The 21,728-nt window shown below is 41.5% G+C and overlaps 1 protein-coding gene across 6 annotated transcripts in view; it reads right to left on the reverse strand.

Annotated features, from left to right (window-relative positions):
* The window catches only part of LOC139758430 (adenine DNA glycosylase-like), a 115,330-nt gene that overhangs the window by 36,657 nt on the left and 56,945 nt on the right, over window positions 1–21,728 (reverse strand). For all 6 annotated transcript variants that reach the window (XM_071679835.1, XM_071679829.1, XM_071679833.1 and 3 more), the window contains exons 6-7: window positions 14,999–15,044; window positions 7,206–7,327 (exon numbers count right to left, since the gene is read on the reverse strand). In XM_071679835.1, the coding sequence (XP_071535936.1) occupies window positions 7,206–7,327; window positions 14,999–15,044 (168 nt within the window). The remainder of the gene's footprint in view (window positions 1–7,205; window positions 7,328–14,998; window positions 15,045–21,728) is intronic.

The following is a 21,728-nucleotide window of genomic DNA, read 5'->3' on the forward strand; positions in this document are numbered from 1 at the left end:
CCCCTACCCTTCATTATTCTATTAAGGGACCCAATTACCCTTCTACCCTGTACTGCTTTCTCCATTACCTCTCCTTCCACATCACCAAACTTGCCCAAAATAGCTTCTTAGTACTTAAAATTCTCTCATCTCTTCCAGTCTTCCTTACCTCTTATTTACAACACAGTTCAGTATACTTTCTCCTTTCACTTTATAGGGTTTAGCAAAATCTATACTTTCAATCTGCTTCCATGCAAAAACCATTATTTTACTTTTACTCGAATTCAACTTCAATTGCCAATGCTCACATACATCATAAAAGACATTTATAACCTTCTGCAACTCCTCTTCACTTTCAGTAAACAACACAATATCTCTGCAAACAGGCTTGTCACTAGCCACCATACCTCACAGCCAAACTTTCTTTCCATTGCAAATATTTGTAACAATTTCCACAGAGCACCTCTAGCCACTAAATGAAATGCTTTTTCTAGATCTGTAAGTGGTATATCCAAATACTTCTGCTTCTCTAAGTATTTCTTACATAAATTCTTCAAAACAAACACCTGATCCAAAATCCTCTTCCACTCCTGAAACCACATTCTTCTTCGTAAGTCTGAAGCTCAGTGCATGGCACCATCCTCTCAATTACCACTCTTCCGTATAAATTACTAGCTGTACTTAAGAAACTTATACTTTATAATTAGAACATTTACCTTTGTTCCACTTGCCTTTATACAACAGCACTATACAAACATTCTGCCAATTCTTAGCTCACAGCTCCACAAGCTGCTCACCATCTCTATTCAGCACAATGAATACCTCAAGGCCCCCAGTTGTACTCTCAACTGTCACATTTACCCACTTTTGCATTCAAATCACCCATGACTTTTACCAGATTTCTTGCACCAACACTGTTGACAAAGCTGCTTCCAAAACACACCTCTCTTTGTCACTCTTCTCTTGGCCAGATGCATAAGCTCTAATAATCATTCAATTCTCATAATCCACTCGCATTTTCATCCCACAACATCTTTAGCAGCTGTGTTACCCCTTCCTTAGCACTCACCCAAACACTAATCCCAGACTTTACTCTTAAGACACCCCCAAACCAATCTTCCTCCTTACCATTGAGCTCTGTTTCATGCAGGACTAAAACAACCATATTCCTTCCCTCAGATATACAATATCTCTCACATACTCTCAGCTACAGCTAAACACATTCAGACAACCCAGCTAGAGCCTTCAAGGAGGATGTCCACTCCTTGCAGGACTAAAACAACCACATTCCTTCCCTCAGATATACAATATCTCTCACATACTCTCAGCTACATCTAAACACATTCAGAAACCCCAGCTAGAGCCTTCAAGGAGGATGTCCACTCCTTGCTTGGCTTCTTCTATTCCCACTTTCAGAAACTAAAGTACAAGGAAAGGAGAGTTTCCAGCCCCGTAATCCCACCCTTCTTAGTCACATTCTGTGATATGAAAGGAATATATATCACCTTTGGAGAGGCTTTATCATTAAAAGTAGTTTCATCAAAGATCTCACCCTAAATTAGTCTATCTTTCCCTGCTACAGGAAGTAGCACAACCTTAGACTGCACTAGCCTTTAGAGAGGCCCTGAGTAACACTAAGACTCTTTCACAGAAATTGATCATGAAGCTTTACTCATGACAGCTCATGTACTGATGTGACCGGATGTGGCCTTTCTTAGTCTGTTTCCTTGCTTTACCTCACTGATGCAAGGGGTGGCAATGCTGTTTCCTGTGGGGTGGGGTGGCGTCGGGAATGGATGAAGGCGAGCAAGTCTGAATATGTATATGTGAATAAATGTATATGTATAGATGTTCCCCGACTTATGACCTATGTGACTTACCACCATCCATACGTACAACCAGAAAAAATATAAATTAAAAAATATATCTATATATTTTTATTATACTTAATTGCCATCTCCCGTGTTAGCAAGGTAGCGCAAGGAAACAGACAAAGAATGACCCAACCCACCCACTTACACATGTACATACATAAACGCACATACATATATACACATGTACATATCCATACTTGCTGCCTTCATCCATTCCTGTCGCCATCCTACCACACGCGAAATAGCATCCCCCTCCCCTCCAGCAAGGCAGCACCAGGAACGGGCGAAAATGGCCACATTCGTTCACACTCAGTCTTAGCTGCCATGTGTAATGCACCAAAATATATGTGAATATAAAAATTACGGGAGCAGGAGGCTGGAAATTCTCCCCTTCTTGTACTTCAGTTTGTAAAAGGGGAAACAGAAGAAGGAATCAAGAGGGAAATGCTCATCCTCCTAAAAGGCTCAGCTTGAGGAGTCTGAATGTGTGTGGATGTAACCAAGATGAGAAGAAAGGAGAGATTCATAGTATGTTTGAGGAAAGAAGCCTGGATATTCTGGCTCTGAGTGAAATAAACCTCAAGGGTAAAGGGGAAGAGTGGTTTGGGAAAGTCATGGGAGTAAAGTCAGGGGTAGGTGAGAGGACAAGAGCTAAGGAAGGAGTAGCACTACCTCTGAAGCAGTTGTGAGAGTGTGTGATAGAATTTAAAAAAGTAAACTCTAAATTGATGTGGGTAAAAGTGAAAGTGGATAGAGAGAGACGGGTGATTATTGGTGCTTATGCACCTGATCATGAGAAGAAAGACCATGAAAGGCAAATGTTTTGGGAGAAGCTGAGAGTGTGTATCAGTAGCTTTGATGCATGAGACTGGGTTTTACTGATGGGTGATTTAAATAAGAAGGTTAGTAATATGACAGTTGAGAGTACAATTGGTGTACATGGGGTATGCAGTTTTGTAAATGGAAATGGTGAAGAGCTTGTGGTGAAAAAAGACTGGTGATCGGGAATACCTGGTTTAAAAAAGAGATTTTTTTTCTTTTTTTTTTTTGCCGCTGTCTCCCGCGTTTGCAAGGTAGCGCAAGGAAACAGACGAAAGAAATAGTCCAACCCACCCCCATACACATGTATATACATACGTCCACACACGCAAATATACATACCTACACAGCTTTCCATGGTTTACCCCAGATGCTTCACATGCCCTGATTCAATCCACTGACAGCACGTCAACCCCGGTATACCACATTGATCCAATTCACTCTATTCCTTGCCCTCCTTTCACCCTCCTGCATGTTCAGGCCCCGATCACACAAAATCTTTTTCACTCCATCTTTCCACCTCCAATTTGGTCTCCCACTTCTCCTCGTTCCCTCCACCTCCGACACATATATCCTCTTGGTCAATCTTTCCTCAGTCATTCTCTCCATGTGCCCAAACCATTTCAAAACACCCTCTTCTGCTCTCTCAACCACGCTCTTTTTATTTCCACACATCTCTCTTACCCTTACGTTACTAACTCAATCAAACCACCTCACACCACACATTGTCCTCAAACATCTCATTTCCAGCACATCCATCCTCCTGCGCACAACTCTATCCATAGCCCACGCCTCGCAACCATACAACATTGTTGGAACCACTATTCCTTCAAACATACCCATTTTTGCTTTCCGAGATAATGTTCTCGACTTCCACACATTCTTCAAGGCTCCCAGGATTTTCGCCCCCTCCCCCACCCTATGATCCACTTCCGCTTCCATGGTTCCATCCGCTGCCAGATCCACTCCCAGATATCTAAAACACTTTACTTCCTCCAGTTTTTCTCCATTCAAACTTACCTCCCAATTGACTTGACCCTCAACCCTACTGTACCTAATTATGTATGTGAGTGGGAGAGATGATATAAGGACATTATTAGATTACATGTTAATTGATAGGCATGTAAAAGAGAGATTTTTGGATGTTAATGTGCTGAGAGGGGCAGCTGGAGGGATGTCTGATCATTATCTTGTGGAGATAAAGGTGAAGATTTGTAGAGATTTTCAGAAAAGAAGAGAGAATGTTGGAGTGAAGAGAGTGGTGAGAGTAGGTGGGCTTGGAAAGGAGACTTGTGTGAGGAAGTACCAGGAGAGATTGAGTGAAGAATGGCAAAAGGAGCGAGCAAATGATGAAAGGGATGTGAAGGAGGAATGGGATGTATTTCGGGAAGCAGTAATGGCTTGCAAAAAAGATGCTTATGGCATGAGAAAGGTGGGAGGTGGGCAGATTAGAAAGGGTTGTGAGTGGTGGGATGAAGAAGTAAGATTGTTAGTGAAAGAGAAGGGAGAGGCATTTGGACGACTTTTTGCAAGGAAGTAATGCAAATGACTGGGAAATGTATAAAAGAAAGAGGCAGGAGGTCAAGAGAAAGGTGCAAGAGGTGAAAAAGAGGGCAAATGAGAGTTGGGGTGAGAGGGTATCATTAAATTTTAGGGAGAATAAAAAGATGTTTTGGAAGGAGGTAAATAAAAGGCATAAGACAAAAGAATAAATGGGAACATCGGTGAAGGGGGCAAATGGGTAACAAGTAGTGGAGAAGTGAGATGGAGTGAGTGTTTTGAAGGGTAGTCGAATGTGTTTGATGATACAGTGGCAGATATAAGGTGTTTTGGTCGAGGTGGTGTGCGAAGAGAGGGTCAAGGAAAATGGTTTGGTAAACAGAGAAGAGGTAGTGAAAGCTTTGGGGAAGATGAAATCCAGCAAGGCAGCAGGTCTGGATGGTATTGCAGTGGAATTTACAAAAAAAAAAGGGGGTGACTATGTTGTTGATTGGTTATAGTAAGGATACTCAAGGTATCTATAGTTTATGGTGAAGTGCCTGTTGATTGGTGGAATGCATGCATAGTACCATAGTACCAAAGGGATAAAGGTGAATGTTCAAATTACAGAGATATAAGTTTGTTGAGTATTCCTGGGAAATTATATGAGAAGGTAAAGGCATGTATAGAGCATCAGACTGGGGAAGAGCAATGTAGTTTCAGAAGTGGTAGAGGATGTGTTTGCTCTGAAGAATAATTAGAAAAACAGATGGATTTGTGTGTAGCATTTATGGATCTGGAGAAGGCATATGATTGGGTTGATAGAGATGCTTTGTGGAAGGCATTAAGAGTATATGGTGTGGGAGGTAAGTTGCTAGAAGCAGTGAAAATGTTTTACCAAGGACGTAAGACAAGTGTACAAGTAGGAAGAGAGGAAAATGACTGGTTCCCAGTGAATGTCGGTCTGTGGCAGGGGTGCATGATGGACACTATGTGGTGTGAGGTGGTCTGATTGAGTAAGTAATGAAAGGGAAGGGAGATGTGTGGAAATATATAGAGTGGAGTTGAGAGAGCAGAGGAGGGAATGTTGAAATGGTTTGGGTATAGGGAGAGAATGAGTGAGGAAAGATTGACAAAGATGATATATATGTCAGAGGTGGAGAGAACATGGAGAAGCATGAGAACAAATTGGAGGTGGAAGGATGGAGTGGAAAAGATTTTCAGTTATCAGGGCCTGAACATACAGGAGGGAGAAAGGCATGCAAGGAACAGAGTGAACTGGAACAATTTGGTATACTAGGGGTCGATGTGCTGTCAATGGACTGAACCCGGGCATGTGAAACATCTGGGGTAAACCACAGGAAGGTCTGTAAGGCCTGGATGTGAATAGGGAGCTGTGGTTTTGGTGCATTACACATGACCCAAATACACCAACCTAAACACCACCATCCAGTAATGTTTGTTTAATAATGGTGTCTTAGCTACATTTCTTCCTTGTATATCAACTAACTGTTCAATAACTTCTATCTCGTTCTTGTATTTCCCCTAAGGGTATTATCATTACACAAAAGTGCACATGAGAACTTATCTTGTTTCTTTTCTTTTTTTTGTTGTTTTCTGTGATCAGCTACGTGAAGTTGGCAATATCTGTGAACTGGCATTCTAACCAGAAGGCTTGGTTTACTCAAATCATTTTCCATAAGCTTTTTACTGGCTCTTTCTGTCCAACTGCAGACCACTAGCATGCCAGGGAAATTTTACCCAATAAAGTATTGCCTATTCCTGATAATGCACCAGGCCATCTAGAAAACTTAACTGAAATCAATCTAATTTTCAAGGTGGACTACTTTCCTAGAAAAACCATTTCCTTTCTTCAACCCAAAGACTAAGGCATGATTGCCACCTTCAAGGTATAAAACCTAAGATGGACATTCTGCCATTCCCTCAGTGGTATAGGTAGGGAGGGTAAGCCTTGAATCAGGAAGTGGTAGAAGAACTATACCATTACTGCATGGTCTCCCTAGTTTGGCCTGGTGAAAACAATTCCCCAGATCCAGTAGACATTTGTTACTCTTACAAATATTATTGGATTTACTGAAATGGAGGAACAAGATGTGGCTGGGTTGCTGGAATCACATTATGAGAAATTGACCAGTGAAGAACCCATACAGTTGATGGTAAAAAAAATTAAAGAAAAAGACAGATGTTCCCAGACATATGCCACTCTGCAACCAAGAGGCTGCAGAAGTGTTTGACCATTTAGACAATTAATGATATAGATCCTATTCATGAGTGTGAACTCAAATTCTCAAGAGGGCTTACAAAAAATTCATAGGGATACATGAAGCTTTACATAGAAAAAGAGGCATACCACACAGCAAAAACTGAATAGCTCTTCAAAAAGCCTACAGAAAACTTTTCCTTCTCCTACAGCTGAAGCAGTTACTGAATCAGGAAACTCAGTGACACAAATAACCTTTGTGCTCCTCTCTCCCTTCCCAGTAACCCTCGCTCCACACCAGTCCCATTCCACCACCACTTTAAACCCCTATCACCACATTTTCTGGTAAGTTTTCATAAAATAAACTCTAAATTACAGAAGTAGACAAAATTCTGTAGCAAGTAATTCTTAAGCCAGGCCACTGCATGTATATTCCATGTTTATAAGTTAGATATGGAAAATTAGTGCTCAGGAACATAAACCATCTTATATAGTGAGATCAATTACATATCATTTCATTCAATGACAGGTTTTGCAGAAACATGATCCTGTCATTATAAGGGGAATAGCTGTATAGCTAACATGCCACATCATACACCTACAACAGTATTAATAAATCAATAGTTTTCATCAAATGTCAGACTTGACCCATATGGTATGCTAACATTACTGGCATGGTTATGCCTCCAAATCCCTGTAAATAGTAATTGTAAATATAACCTAGTCAATAAAAGAATTCTCTTAGGGTAACATTTCACATATCAGAGTTAAATTTTAATTAATGTTGCTGTGGTTGGAAAATAAGAAAAAAATACAAATATGTTTGTTCATACCTGTTTTTGGTCTTTGCACTAAAAGCACCTTTCCATTAGTATGCTCTAAAATTACTACAGCTGACTGCTCCTGTCGTGACTGAGTCTTCTGAGCTTTGCGGGGATAGTTCTGAACACCAAGGCTGTGGTCAAAACTTTTATCGTAAGTTCATTAATGAAAATACATTTGCTATTCATATATCCATCCTCTATCTATCTACACATGGTAAATCCATATCTTACTATACAAAGGGGTAGTCCACACAAAACTAAACATTTGTGAAGTCAGTGTACAGCCTAGCATCATATTTCATACATACACTCCTAATTATACTTATATAGGTAGTAGTAGGTTGGAAAATTAGAAAAGGAACATCAGGTAGACACATTAGGAAGAACCATTCAGTAGAAACATTAAGTAAAGGCCACCCCCATGAAGGAGAGCCCAAAGGGATCTGACATTAAGGATAAAAACAAATAGATGGATACTCCCCCTTCTTTTTGTGTTTTCTACTTACTGTGTCTGTATCTCAGTAATTCTTTCATTAAAAACATGCAATATACATGTACAAATAAAAATTCAGAAAATGTACATACTTAAATACATACACACAAAAACATGCATATTTCTTTTTTTTCTATTATACTTTGTCACTATCACCAGCGTTAGCGAGATTAAGCAAGGAAACAGACGAAAGAGTTGTCCAACCCACCCTCATACATATGCATGTACATACACATCCACACACGCACATATACACATCTATACATTTCAATGTATACATACATATACATAAACAGACATATACATATACATAACTCATACTTGCTGTCTTTATTCATTCCCATCACCACCCTGCCACACATGATATGACAACCCACCCACAAATTAAACAACCGTGGAGACATCACACACCCCTGCAGCAAACCAACATTCACTGAGAACCAATCACTTTCCTCTCTTCCTACACGTACACATGCCTTACATCCTCGATAGAAACTTTTCACTGCTTCTAACAACTTGCCTCCCACACCGTATATTCTTAATACCTTCCACAAAGCATCTCTATCAACTCTACCATATGCCTTCTCCAGATCCATAAATGCTACATACAAATCCATTTGCTTTTCTAAGTATTTCTCACATTTTTCAAAGCAAACACCTGATCCACACATCCTCTACCACTTCTGAAACGACACTCCTCTTCCCCAATCTGATGCTCTGCACATGCCTTCATCCTCTCAATCAATACCCTCCCATATAATTCTCAGGAATACTCAACAAACTTATACCTCTGTAATTTGAGCACTCACTCTTATCCCCTTTGCCTTTGTACAATGGCACTATGCAACCATTCCACCTAATCCTCAGGCACCTCACCATGAGTCATACATACATTACATAACCTTACCAACCAGTCAACAATACAGTCACCCCCTTTTTTAATAAATTTCACTGCAATGCCATCAAAACGAGCCGCCTTCCCAGCTTTCATCTTCCGCAAAGCTTTCACTACCTCTTTTCTGTTTACCAAATCATTCTCCCTAACCCGCTCACTTTGCACACCACCGCGACCAAAACACCCTATATCTAACACTCTATCATCAAACACATTCAACAAACCTTCAAAATACTCACTCCATCTTCTCACATCACCAATACTTGTTATCACCTCCCCATTAGCCCCCTTCACTGAAGTTCCCATTTGTTCCCTTGTCTTGCACACTTTATTTACCTCCTTCCAAAACATCTTTTTATTCTCCGTAAAATTTAATGATCCTCTCTTACCCCAACTCTCATTTGCCCTCTTTTTCACCTCTTGCACCCTTCTCTTGACCTCCTGTCTCTTTCTTTCATACAACTTCCCTCATTTGCATCATTTCCCTGCAAAAATCATCCAAATACCTCTCTCTTCTCTTTCACTAATAATCTTACTTCTTCATCCAAACACTCACTACCCTTTCTAATCTGCCCACCTCCCATGCTTCTCATGCCACAAGCATCTTTTGCAAAAGCCATCACTGCTTCCCTAAATACATCCTATTCCTCCCCCACTCCCCTTACCTCCTTTGTTCTCACCTTTTTTCCATTCTGTACTCAGTCTCTCCTGGGACTTCCTCACACAAGTCTCCTTCCCAAGCTCACTTACTCTCACCATACTCTTCACCCCAACATTCTCTCTTCTTTTCTGAAAACCTCTAAAAATCTTCACCTTCGCCTCCACAAGATAAGGATTAGACATCCCCCCAGTTGCATCTCTCAGCACATTAACATCCAAAAGTCTCTCTTTCGCGCACCTATCAATTACCACGTAATCCAATAACACTCTCTGGCCATCCCTCCTACTTACATACGTATACTTATGTATATCTCTCTTTTTAAACCAGGTATTCCCAATCACCAGTCCTTTTTCAGCACATAAATCTACAAGCTTTTCACCATTTCCATTTACAACACTGAGCACCCCATGTACACCAATCATCCCCTCAACTGCCACATTACTCACCTTTGCATTCAAATCAACCATCACTATAACCCGGTCTTGTGCATCAAAACTACTAACAGACTCACTCAGCTGCACCCAAAACACTTGCTTCTCAAGATCTTTCTTCTCATGCCCAGGTGCATATGCACCAATAATCACCCATTTCTCTCCATCCACTTTCAATTTTACCCATATCAATCTAGAGTTTACTTTCTTAACTCTATCACATACTCCCATCACTCCTGTTTCAGGAGTAGTGCTACTCCTTCCCTTGCTCTTGTCCTCTCACTAACCACTGACTTTACTCCCAAGACATTTCCAAACCACTCTTCCCCTTTACCCTTGAGCTTCGTTTAACTCAGAGCCAAAACATCCAGGTTCCTTTTCTGAAACATACTACCTATCTCTCCATTTTTTCATCTTGGTTACATCCACACACATTTAGACACCCCAATCTGAGCCTTCGAGGAGGATGAGCACTCCCCATGTGACTCCTTCTGTTTCCCCTTTTAGAAGGTTAAAATATAAGGACGGGAGGGTTTCCAGCCCCCCCACTCCCGTCCCTTTCAGTTGCCTTCTACAACACGTGAGGAATGCGTGGGAAGTATTCTCCCCTATCCCAGGGGATATACACACTGCCTTCATCCATTCCCGCCACCACCCCGCTGCACATGAAATGGCACCCCCCTTCCCCCCGCATGCACATGAGGTAGCGCTAGGAAAAGACAACAAAGGACACATTCGTTCACACTCAGTCTCTAGCGGTCACGTGTAATGCACCGGAACCACACATATCATATATATATATTATATCCCTGAGGATAGGGGAGAAAGAATACTTCCCACACATTCCCTGCATGTTATAGAAGGTGACTAAGGGGACTGGAGTGGGCAGGGGGCTAGAAATCCTACCCTCCTTGTATTTTAACTTTCTAAAAGGGGAAACAAAAGGAGTCATGCGGAGAGTGCTCATCCTCCTCGAAGGCTCAGATTAGGGAGTCTAAATGTGTGTGGATGTAACCAAGGTGAGAAACAAGGAGAGATAGGTAGTATGTTTGAGGAAAGGAACCTGGATGTTTTGGCTCTGAGTGAAACGAAGCTAAATGGTAAAGGGGAAGAGCAGTTTGGGAATGTCCTGGGAGTACAGTCAGAGGTTGGTGAGAGGACAAGAGCAAAGGAAAGAGTAGCACTACTCCAGAAGCGAGAGTTGTGGGAGTATGTGATAGAGTGTAAGAAAGTAAACACTAGATTGATATGGGTAAATTGAAGGTGGATGGAGATGGGTGAATATTGGTGCCTATGTACCTGGTCATGAAAAGAAAGATCATGAGAGGCAAATGTTTTGGGAACAGCTGAGTGACTGTGTTAGCAGCTTTGATGCACGAGACTGGGCTATAGTGAAGGGTGATTTGAATGCAAAGGTGAGTAATGTGGCAGTTGAGGGTATAATTGGTGTACATGGGGTGTTCAGTGTTGTAAATGGAAATGGTGAAGAGCTGGTAGATTTGTGTGCTGAAAAAGGACTGATGACTAGGAATACCTGGTTTAAAAAGCGAGATATACATAAGTATACATATGTAAGTAGGAGAGATGGCCAGAGAGCATTATTGGATTACATGTTAATTGACAGGCATGTGAAAGAGAGACTTTTGGATGTTAATGTGCTGAGAGGGGCAACTGGAGGGATATCTGATCATTATCTTGTGGAGGCAAAGGTGAAGATATGAAGAGGTTTTCAAAAAAGAGAGAATGTTGGGGTGAAGAGAGTGGTGAGAGTAAGTAAGCTTGGAAAGGAGACTTGTGTGAGGAAGTACCAGGAGAGATTGAGTGCAGAATGGAAAAAGGTGAGACCAAAGGAAGTAATGGGTGTGGGAGAGGAATGGGATATATTTAGGGAAGCAGTGATGGCTTGCGCAAAAGATGCCTGTGGCATGAGAAAGGTGGGAGGTGGGCAGATTAAAAAGGGTAGTGAGTGGTGGGATGAAGAAGTAAGAGAGTTAGTGAAAGAGAAGAGAGGCATTTGGACGATTTTTGCAGGGAAATAATGCAAATGAGAGGGAGATGTATAAAAGAAAGAGGCAAGAAGTCAAGAGAAAGGTGCAAGAGGTGAAAAAGAGGGCAAATGAGAGTTGGGGCGAGACAGTATCATTTAATTTCAGGGAGAATAAAAAGATGTTTTGGAAGGAGGTAAATCAAGTGCATAAGACAAGAGATCAAATAAGAACATCTGTGAAGGGGGCAAATGGGGAGGTAATAACAAATAGAGGTGAAGTGAGAGGGAGTTGGAGTGAGTATTTTGAAGGTTTGCTGAATGTGTTTTGGTTGAGGTGCTGTGCAAAGTGAAAGGGTCAGGGAGAATGATTTGGTAAACAGAGAAAAGGTAGTGAAAGCTTTGCAGAAGGTGAAAGCTGGTAAGGCAGCGGGTTTAGATGGTACTGCTGTGGAATTTATTAATAAAAGGGGGTGACTGTGTTGTCCATTGGTTGGTGAGGATATTCAATGTATGTATGGTTCATGTTGAAGAGCCTGAGGATTGGCAGAATGCATGCATAGTGCCATTGTACAAAGGTAAAGGGGATAAAGGTAAGTGTTCAAATTACAGAGGTATAAGTTTGTTGAGTATTCCTGGGAAATTATATGAAAGGGTACTGACTGAGAGGGTGATAACATGTACAGAGCATCAGATTGGGGAAGAGCAGTGTGGTTTCAAAAAAGGTAGAGGATGTGTGGATCAGGTGTTTGCTTTGAAGAATGTATGTGAGAAATAATTAGAAAAATAGATGGATTTGTATGTAGCATTTATGGATCTGGAGAAGGCATATAATAGAGTTAACAGAGATGCTTTGTGGAAGGTATTAAGAGTATATGGTGTGGGAGGTAAGTTGCTAGAAGCAGTGAAAAGTTTTTATCAAGGATGTAAGGCATGTGTACAAGTAGGAAGAGAGGAAAGTGATTGGTTCCCAGTGAATGTCAGCTTGCCGCATAGGTGCGTGATATCTCCATGGTTGCTTAATTTGTTTATGGTTCAGGGTGTTAGGGAGGTGAATGCAAGAGTTTTGAAGAGGGGCAAGTATGCAGTCTATTGTGGATGAGAGGGCTTGGGAAGTGAGTCAGTTGTTGTTCGCTGATGATACAGTGCTGGTGGCTGATTCGGGTGAGAAATTGGTAACTGAGTTTGGTAAAGCATGTGAAAGAAAGCTGAGAGTAAATGTGAATAAGAGCAAGGTTATTAGGTTCAGTAGGGTTGAAGGATAAGTAAATTGGGAGGTAAGTTTAAATGCAGAAAAACTGGAGGAAGCGAGGTGTTTTAGATATCTGGGAGTGGATTTGGCAGCGGATGGAAGCATGGAAGAGAAAGTGAGTCACGGGGTGGGGGAGGGTGCAAAGGTCCTGGGAGCGTTGAAGAATGTGTGGAAGGTGGAGACATTATCTTAGAGAGCAAAAATGGATATGTTTTAAGGAATAGTGGTTCCAATAATGTTATATGGTTGTGAGGCATGGGTTATAGATAGTGTTGTGTGGAGGAGGGTGGATGTGTTGTAAATGAGATGTCTGAGGTCAATATGTGGTGTGGGGTGATTTGATCGAGTAAGTAATGAAAGGGTAAAAGAGATGTGTGGTAATAAAAAGAGTGTGGTAGAGAGAGCAGAAGAGGGTGTACTGAAAGGGTATGGTCACATGGAGAGAATGAGCGAGGAGAGATTGACAAAGAGGATATACGTGTCAGAGGTAGAGGGAACAAGAAGAAATGGGAGACCAAATTGGAGGTGGAACGATGGAGTGAAAAAAATTTTGAGTGAGCGGGGCCTGAACATACAGGAGGGTGAAAGGCATGCAAGGAATAGAACGAATTGGAATGATGTGGTATACCAGGGTCGACATGCTGTCAATGGATTGAATCAGGGCATGTGAAGCGTCAGGGGTAAACCATGGAAATTTTGTGGGGCCTGGATGTGGAAAGAGAGCTGTCGTTTCAGTGCATTACACATGACAGCTAGAGACTGAATGTGAACAAAAGTGGACCTAGTTGTCTTTTCCTAGTGCTACCTCATGCACACACAGGGGGGGTGCTATTTCATGTGTGGTGGGAATGGATGAAGGCAGCATGTATGAATATGTGCATGTGTATAGATGTATATGTCTGTGTATGTATATGTACGTACACCTTGAAATGTATAGGTATGTGTATGTGCGTGTGAGAGCGTTTATGTATATACATGTGTATGTGGGTGGGTTGGACCATTCTTTCATCTGTTTACCTCGCCAACGCAGGAGACCGACAAAGTACAATAATAATAATAACAACACTATACACCTGCTCAGGACTGTGGTGCTCGTAAGCTATGAATTTTGCAAATTTGTCCACATACTCAGCAGCTCTTTTGTGGTTTGTAGACCGCTTTTTTCTGCACACTTTATTCATGGAAATTCCATGAAGCTTCTTGAATCTTTGACTCCATCCTTAACTACAGTCACACTCATATTGTAATTTAAGTTCTTTATGGAACAACTTAGCCTGGTCCATTATCATGCTACCTGACAAGTGCACTCCATCACTCCGACGCTGTCGAAACCATTGCATCATCACTCGATCGTGCTCAGTACTCTTACCATCTTTCACAGGTTTTCTAATCATCAATTGCTTCTTGAAATCGCTGTTTGCATAGAATTTTATTTTCTCCCTTTGCTTCTTTATATCATAAACAGTTGATGAACCAATACTGTAAATGTCACACAGCTTACACACCGAAACACCACGGTCCATTTTTTCAACAGTTCTACTTTCTCTTGGATTGATATGGACTGGTGTTTACGTTTGACACCACAACTGACACTCATATGTCTTAGAAGCCATAGCTAGGGTTAAAGTTAAGCAAAAGAAGCTAAGAATCTCGCAGAATTGCAGTATCACCACCAACAAGCGCAGTGTAAAGAATGTAAATAAGCATGCCCTACACACAACGCCATCTGTGGCCGCCCAGTAAACTAGTCTAGTGGCCACAGTAATTTCAAGTTCCCTCACGTAAATTCGTCCGAACTAAAGAAGGTGCAAAACCATCAGTTGCCAGAAAATCGGTGGTGTACCTGTACCAACAGGCGGGATGAGAGGAATTAAAAGTTCCTGCATTTGGGTCAATTAAATGGATGAAAATCATATAATCATCAACAATTGGAGAAAATTTTTTATATGTCCTGATGGAAATCAAATGAGAAAAATCAAAAGCATGATGTTATGGAAAATCAAATCACAACCTATAAAATCAATTCATCTCCTACAATGAAAAATGGGACCATGTTCTAAGTCAAAACAAAAAAAGTATTACACACCTGTTATCCCAATCCTCCTTTCGAAGACACAAGTCGCAATCAGTCACTGTAAGGGAAATACTGATATTTATCTAATCCCTTCAGTAATTGTCTTTCTTTTAGGCCAATAACATATCAAGCACAACATATTCTAGCTTAGCATTTAAAAAAGTCAGCTTCAATTCCATGCATAATAATTGTCAGAATTAAGGAAATACTTTCCATGTGTTCCTGCATGTCGTAGAAGGTGAATAAATGGGGGCTAGAAACCTTCCCCTCCTTTTATTTCAATTTCTAAATAGGGAAACAGAAGAAGGAGTCAAGCGAGAAGTGCTCATCCTCCTCGAAGACTCAGATTGGGGCGTCTGAATGTGTGTGGATGTAACCAAGATGAAAAGAAAGGAGAGATGGGTAGTATGTTTGAGGAAAGGAACCTAGATGTTCTGGCTCTGAGTGAAATGAAGCTCAAGAGTAAAGGGGAAGAATGGTTTGGAAAAGTCTTGGGAGTAAAGTCAGGTGTAGGTGAGAGGACAAGAGCTAAGGAAGGAGTAGCACTAGCCTGAAGCAGGAGTTGTGGGAGTGTGATAAAGTGTAAGAAAGTAAATTCTAGATTGATGAGGGTAAAACTGAGAGTGGATGGAGAGGGATGGGTGATTGTTGGTGCTTATGCACCTGGTCATGAGAATAAAGATCACGAGACACAAGTGTTTTCGGAGCTGCTGGGTGAGTGTGTCGGCAGCTTTGATGCACAAGACAGGGTATTAGTGAAGGGTGATTTAAATGTGAAGGTGAGTAGTGTCGCAGTTGAGGGTATAATTGGTGTACATGGGGTATTCAGTGTTGTGCATGGAAATGGTGAAGAGCTTGTGGATTTGTGTGCTGAAAAAAGACTGGTGATTGGGAATACCTGGTTTAAAAAGAGAGATATACATAAGTTACATATGTGAGTAGGAGAAATGGTCAAAGGGTATTATTGGATTATGTGTTAATTAATAGGTGCGTAAAATAGAGACTTTTGTATGTTAGTGTGCTAAGAGGGGCAGCTGGAGGGATGTCTGATCACTATCTTGTGGAGGCGAAGGTGAAGCTTTGTAGAGGTTTTCAAAAAAGAAGAGAAAATGTTGGGGAGAAGCAAGTAATGAGAGTAAGTGAGCTTGGAAATGACACTTGTGTGAAGAAGTACCAAGAGAGGTTGAGTGTAGAATGGCAAAAGGTGAGAGCAAATGACGTGAGGAGAGTCAGTGAGGAATGGGATGTATTTAGGGAAGCAGGGATGACATGTGCAAAAGATGCATGTGGCCTGAGAAAGGTGGGAGGTGGGCAGATTGGAAAGAGTAGTGAGTGGTGGGATGAAGAAGTAAAGTTGTTAGTGAAAGAGAAAAGAGAGGCATTTGGACGATACTTGCAAGGAAGGAATGCAAATATCTGGGAGATGTATAAAAGAAAGCGGCAAGGGTTGAAAAAGAGGGCAAATGAGAGCTGGGGTGAGAGAGTATCATTAAACTTTAAGGAGAATAAAAAGAAGTTTTGAAAGGAGGTAAATATCATTCATAAGACTAGAGAGCAAATAGGAACATCAGAGAAGGGGGCAAGGGGGGAAGCAATAACAGGTAGAGATGAAGTGAGAAGATGGAGCAAGAATTTTGAAATTTTGTTGAATGTGTTTAATGATAGAGTGGCAGATGTAGAGTGTTTTGGTTGGGATAGTGTACGAAGTGAGAGGGTCAGGGAGAATGGTTTGGCTAAGAGAGAAGAGGTAGTGAAAGTTTTGCGGGAAATGAAAGCCGGCAAGGTGATGGGTTTAAATTGTATTGCAGTGGAAATTATCAAGAAAGGGGTGACTGTGTTGTTGAGTGGTTGGTAAGAATATTCAGTGTATGTAAGGATCATGGTGAAGTGCCTGAGAATTGGCAGAATGTGTGCATTGTGCCATTGTACAAAAGCAAAGAGGATAAAGGTGTGTTCAAACTACAGTGTTCAAACTACAGAGGCATCCTTTTGTTGAGTATTCCAGAGAAATTACATGAGAGGTTATTGAATGAGAGGGTGAAGGCATGTACAGAGCATCAGATTACATAAGAGCAGTGTGGTTTAAGAAGTGGTAAAGGATGTGTGGATCAGGTGTTTGCTTTGAAGAATGTGTGTGAGAAATACTTAGAAAAACAGATGGATTTATATGCAGCATTTATGGATCTGGAGAAGGCATATAATAGGGTTGATAGAGATTCTTTAAGGAAGGTCTTAAGAGTACATGGTGTAGGAGGTAAGCTGTTAGAAGCAAAGTTTTTACCAAAGATGTAAGGTATATGTATGAGTAGGAAGAGGAGAGTGAGTGGGCCCCAGAGAGGGTCAGTCTGCGGCAGGGTTGTGTGATGTCCCCATGGTTGTTTAATGTGTTTATGGATGGGGTGTTTAGGGAGATAAATGCAAGGGTTTTGGAGAGAAGGGTGAGTATGCAGTCCATTGGAGATGAGAAGGATTGGGAAGTGAGTCAGTTGTTCGCTGATGATACAGCACTCTTGGATGATTCGAATGAGAAACTGCAGAAGTTGGTGACTGAGTTTGGAAAAGTGTGTCAAAGGAGAAAGTTGAGAGTAAATTTGAATAAGAGCAAGGTTGTCAGGTTCAATAGGGTTGAGGGACAAGTTAATTGGGATGTAAGTTTGAACGGAGAAAAATTGGAGGAAGTGATGTTTTAGATATCTGGAGTGGACTTAGCAGTGAAGTGAGTCACAGGGTGGGGGATGGGGTGAAGGTTCTGGTAATGATGAAGAATGTGTGGAAGGAGAGAACATTATCTCGGAGAGCAAAAATGGGAATGTTTGAAGGAATAGTAGTTCCAACAATACTGCATGGTTGCGAGGCATGGGCTATAGATAGGGCTGTGCGGAGGTTGGATATCTTGGAAATGAAATGTTAGAGAACAATAGGTGGTGTGAATGGAGAGAATGAGTGAGGAAAGACTGACAAAGAGGATATGTGTGTCAGAGGTGGGAGACCATATTTGAGGTAGAAGGATGGAGTGAAAAATATGTTCAGGCCCTGATCGCTCAAAATCTTTTTCACTCCATCCGAACACCTCTAATTTGGTCTCCCACTTCTCCTCATTCCCTCCACCTCTGACACATATATCCTCTTTGTCAATGTTTCCTCACTCATTCTCTCCATGTGACCAAACCATTTCAATACACCCTTCTGCTCACTCAACCACACTCTTTTTATTACCACACATCTCTCTTACCCTTTCATTACTTACTCGATCAAACCACTTCACACCACATATTGACCTCAAACATCTCATTTCTAACACGTCCACCCTCCTCCGCACAACCCTATCTATAGCCCATGCCTCACAACTATATAACATTGCTGGAACCACTATTCCTTCAAACATACCAATTTTTTATCTCCATGATAACGTTCTCGCCTTCCACACATTCTTCAACGCTCCCAGAACCTTAGCCCTCTCCCCCACCCTATGATTCACTTCTGCTTCCATGGTTCCATCCACTGCCAAAATCCACTCCCAGATATCTAAAACACTTCACTTCCTCCACTTTTTCTCCATTCAAACTTGACCTCCCAAATGACTTGTCCCTCAATCCTACTGCACCTAATAACCTTTCTCTTAGTCACATTTACTCAGCTTTCTTCTTTCACACACTTTACCACTTCTTACCACTTCTGCAGTTTCTCACCCTGAATCAGCCACTAGCACTGTAACATCAGTGAACGACAACTGACTTACTTCCCAAGCCCTCTCATCCACAATAGATTGCATACTTGCCCCTTTCTCAAATATTCTTGCACTCACCTCCCTAACAACCCCATCCATAAACAAATTAAACAACCATCATGCACCCCTGCCACAAACCGACATTCTTTAGGAACCAATCACCTTCCTCTCTTCCTACTCATACACATGACTTACATCCTCGATAAAAGCTTTTCACTGCTTCAAGACTTACCTCCCACACCACTCCCTCCCTCTCTTAATACCTTCCACAGAGCCTCTCAATCAACTTTATTATATGCCTTCTCAAGATCCATAAATGCTACATACAAATCCATCTGTTTTTCTAAGTATTTCTCCCATACATTCTTCAAAGCAAACACCTGATCTACACATCCTCTACCCCTTCTGAAACCACACTGCTCTTCCCCAATCTGATGCTCTGTCCATGCCCTTACCCTCTCAATCAATAACCTCCCATATAATTTCCCAGGAATACTCAACAAACTTATACCTCAATAATTTGAAGACTCACCTTTATCCCCTTTGCTTTTGTACAATGGCACTATGCAAGCATTTTGCCAATCCTTAGGCACTTCACCATGAACCATACATACATTGAATATCCTCACCAACCAGTCAACAACACAGTCATCCCATTTTTTAATAAATTCCACAGCAATACCATCCAAACCCGCCACCTTTCATCTTCCACAAAGCTTTCACCACCTCTTCTCTCTTTACCAAATCATTCTCCCTGACCATCTCACTTCACACACCACCTCAACCAAAACACCCTATATCTGCCACTCTATCATCTAACACATTCAACAAACCTTCAAAATACTCACTCCATCTCCCTCTCACTTCACCACTTCTTGTTATTACCTCCCCATTTGCCTCCTTCACCAATGTTCCCATTTGTTCTCTTGTCTTATGCACTTTATTTACCTCCTTCCAAAACATCTGTTTATTCTTCCTAAAATTTAATGATACTCTCCCATCCCAACTCTCATTTGCCCTCTTTTTCACCTCTTGCACTTTTCTCTTGACCTCTTGCCTCTTTCTTTTACACATATCCCAGTCATTTGCACTATTTCCCTACAAAAATCATCCAAATGCCTCTCTTCTCTTTCACTAAGAATCTTACTTCTTCATCCCATCACTCACTACCCTTTCTAATCTGCCCACCTCCCACCTTTCTCATGCCACAGGCATCTTTGGCGTAAGCCATCACTGCTTCCCTAAATACATCCCATTCCCCACCCACTCCCCTTAAGTCATTTGCTCTCACCTTTTTCCATTCTGCACTTAGTCTCTCCTGGTACTTCCTCACACAAGTCTCCTTTCCAAGCTCACCTATTCTCACCACTCTCTTTACCCCAACATTCTCTCTTTTCTGAAAACCTCTACATATCTTCACCTTCGCCTCCACAAGATAATGATGAGACGTCCCTCCAGTTGCCTCTCTCAGCACATTAACATCCAAAAGTCTCTCTTTCGTGTGCCTATCAATTAACACTTAATCCAATAACGCTCTCTAGTCATCTCTTCTACTTACATACATATACTTATGTATATCTCTTCTTAAACCAGGTATTACCAATCACCAGTCCTTTTTCAGCACATAAATCTTCTAGCTGGTCACCATTTCCATTTACAACACTAACACCCTACGTACACCAAATATACCCTCAACTGCCACATTACTCACCTTTGCATTCAAATCACCCATCTGTAGTACTATAGCCCAGGTCTCATGCATCAAAGCTGCTAACACACTCACTCAACTGCTCCCAAAACACTTGCCTCTCATCATCTTTCTTCTCATGGCCAGGTGCATAGGCATCGATAATCACCCATCTCTCTCCATCAACTTTCAGTTTTACCCATATCAATCTAGAGTTTACTTTCTTACACTCTATCATATACTCCCAACTCCTGCTTTAGGAGTAGTGCTACTCCTTCCCTTGCTCTTGTCCGCTCACCAACCCCTGACTTTACTCCCAAGACATAAACCACTCTTCCCCTTTACCCTTGAGCTTCATTTCACAGAGCCAAAACATTCAGGTTCCTTTCCTCAAACATACTACCTATCTCTCCTTTTTTCTCATCTTGGTTACATCCACACACATTTAGACACCCCAATCTGAGCCTTCGAGGAGGATGAGCACTCCCCACATGACTCCTTCTTCTGTTTCCCCGTTTAGAAAGTTAAAATACAAGGAGGGGAGGGTTTCTAGCCCCCTGCTCCCATCCCCTTTAGTCGCCTTCTACGACACGCGGGGAATGCATGGGAAGAATTCTTTCTCCCCTATCCCTGGGGATACGGGAGAAATAAACATACAATATTTTCAAAGGTATGAGCAACATGGCTCCCACCTTCCCTTTTTGTTTGTTGACTGTGTACATCTCTGCTTCACATTCACCAGCATTTTTAGGCACTGCTCTGTGAAAAACACTGGACATCAGAGCAAGATTTGGTGTTGTGGACCTTACAACATGCTTTGGGACCTGCAGTAGTAGTTCTACTCAAATGTCTATCATGGGCATAACTATGACTGTTGACTTGGTTGAGATGACCAAGTTTGATCTGCTGAATTTTTGTATTTAAAGATTAGGTTTGATCTGCTGAATTTTCGTATCTAAGGATAACAGCTTTAGGTGTTTTGGCTTCATAAAAAGTGGGCAATGACCTTGTCCATCGTTTGCTGCAATGTATAAACATGCTGGATGTTAAACTGAACTAGCAAGGAAGCAGAACAAATATCATTCAAACTTTTCTGAGAAACAGGCTAGTTATACCCATTTTTGTGTTGGAAACTTCTGCCTGTAACAACCTGTTTCAGGTGTGGCCTTGCAGTCATACACCAAATTGTGATGAAGTTTCATTTTCTTGAAGGCAGGTTGTAAAGGCAAGGGTTTTGGCCTTCACTGCTGTCAGACCATGTGCTTTAAGGAGTGCCTTCTTTATTTTATTGCAAGATCTGATGATATATCAAGGCAGTGAAGAACCAT

The sequence above is a fragment of the Panulirus ornatus genome, chromosome 30 (assembly GCF_036320965.1).
Source record: "Panulirus ornatus isolate Po-2019 chromosome 30, ASM3632096v1, whole genome shotgun sequence".
Taxonomy (NCBI): Eukaryota; Metazoa; Arthropoda; class Malacostraca; order Decapoda; family Palinuridae; genus Panulirus; species Panulirus ornatus.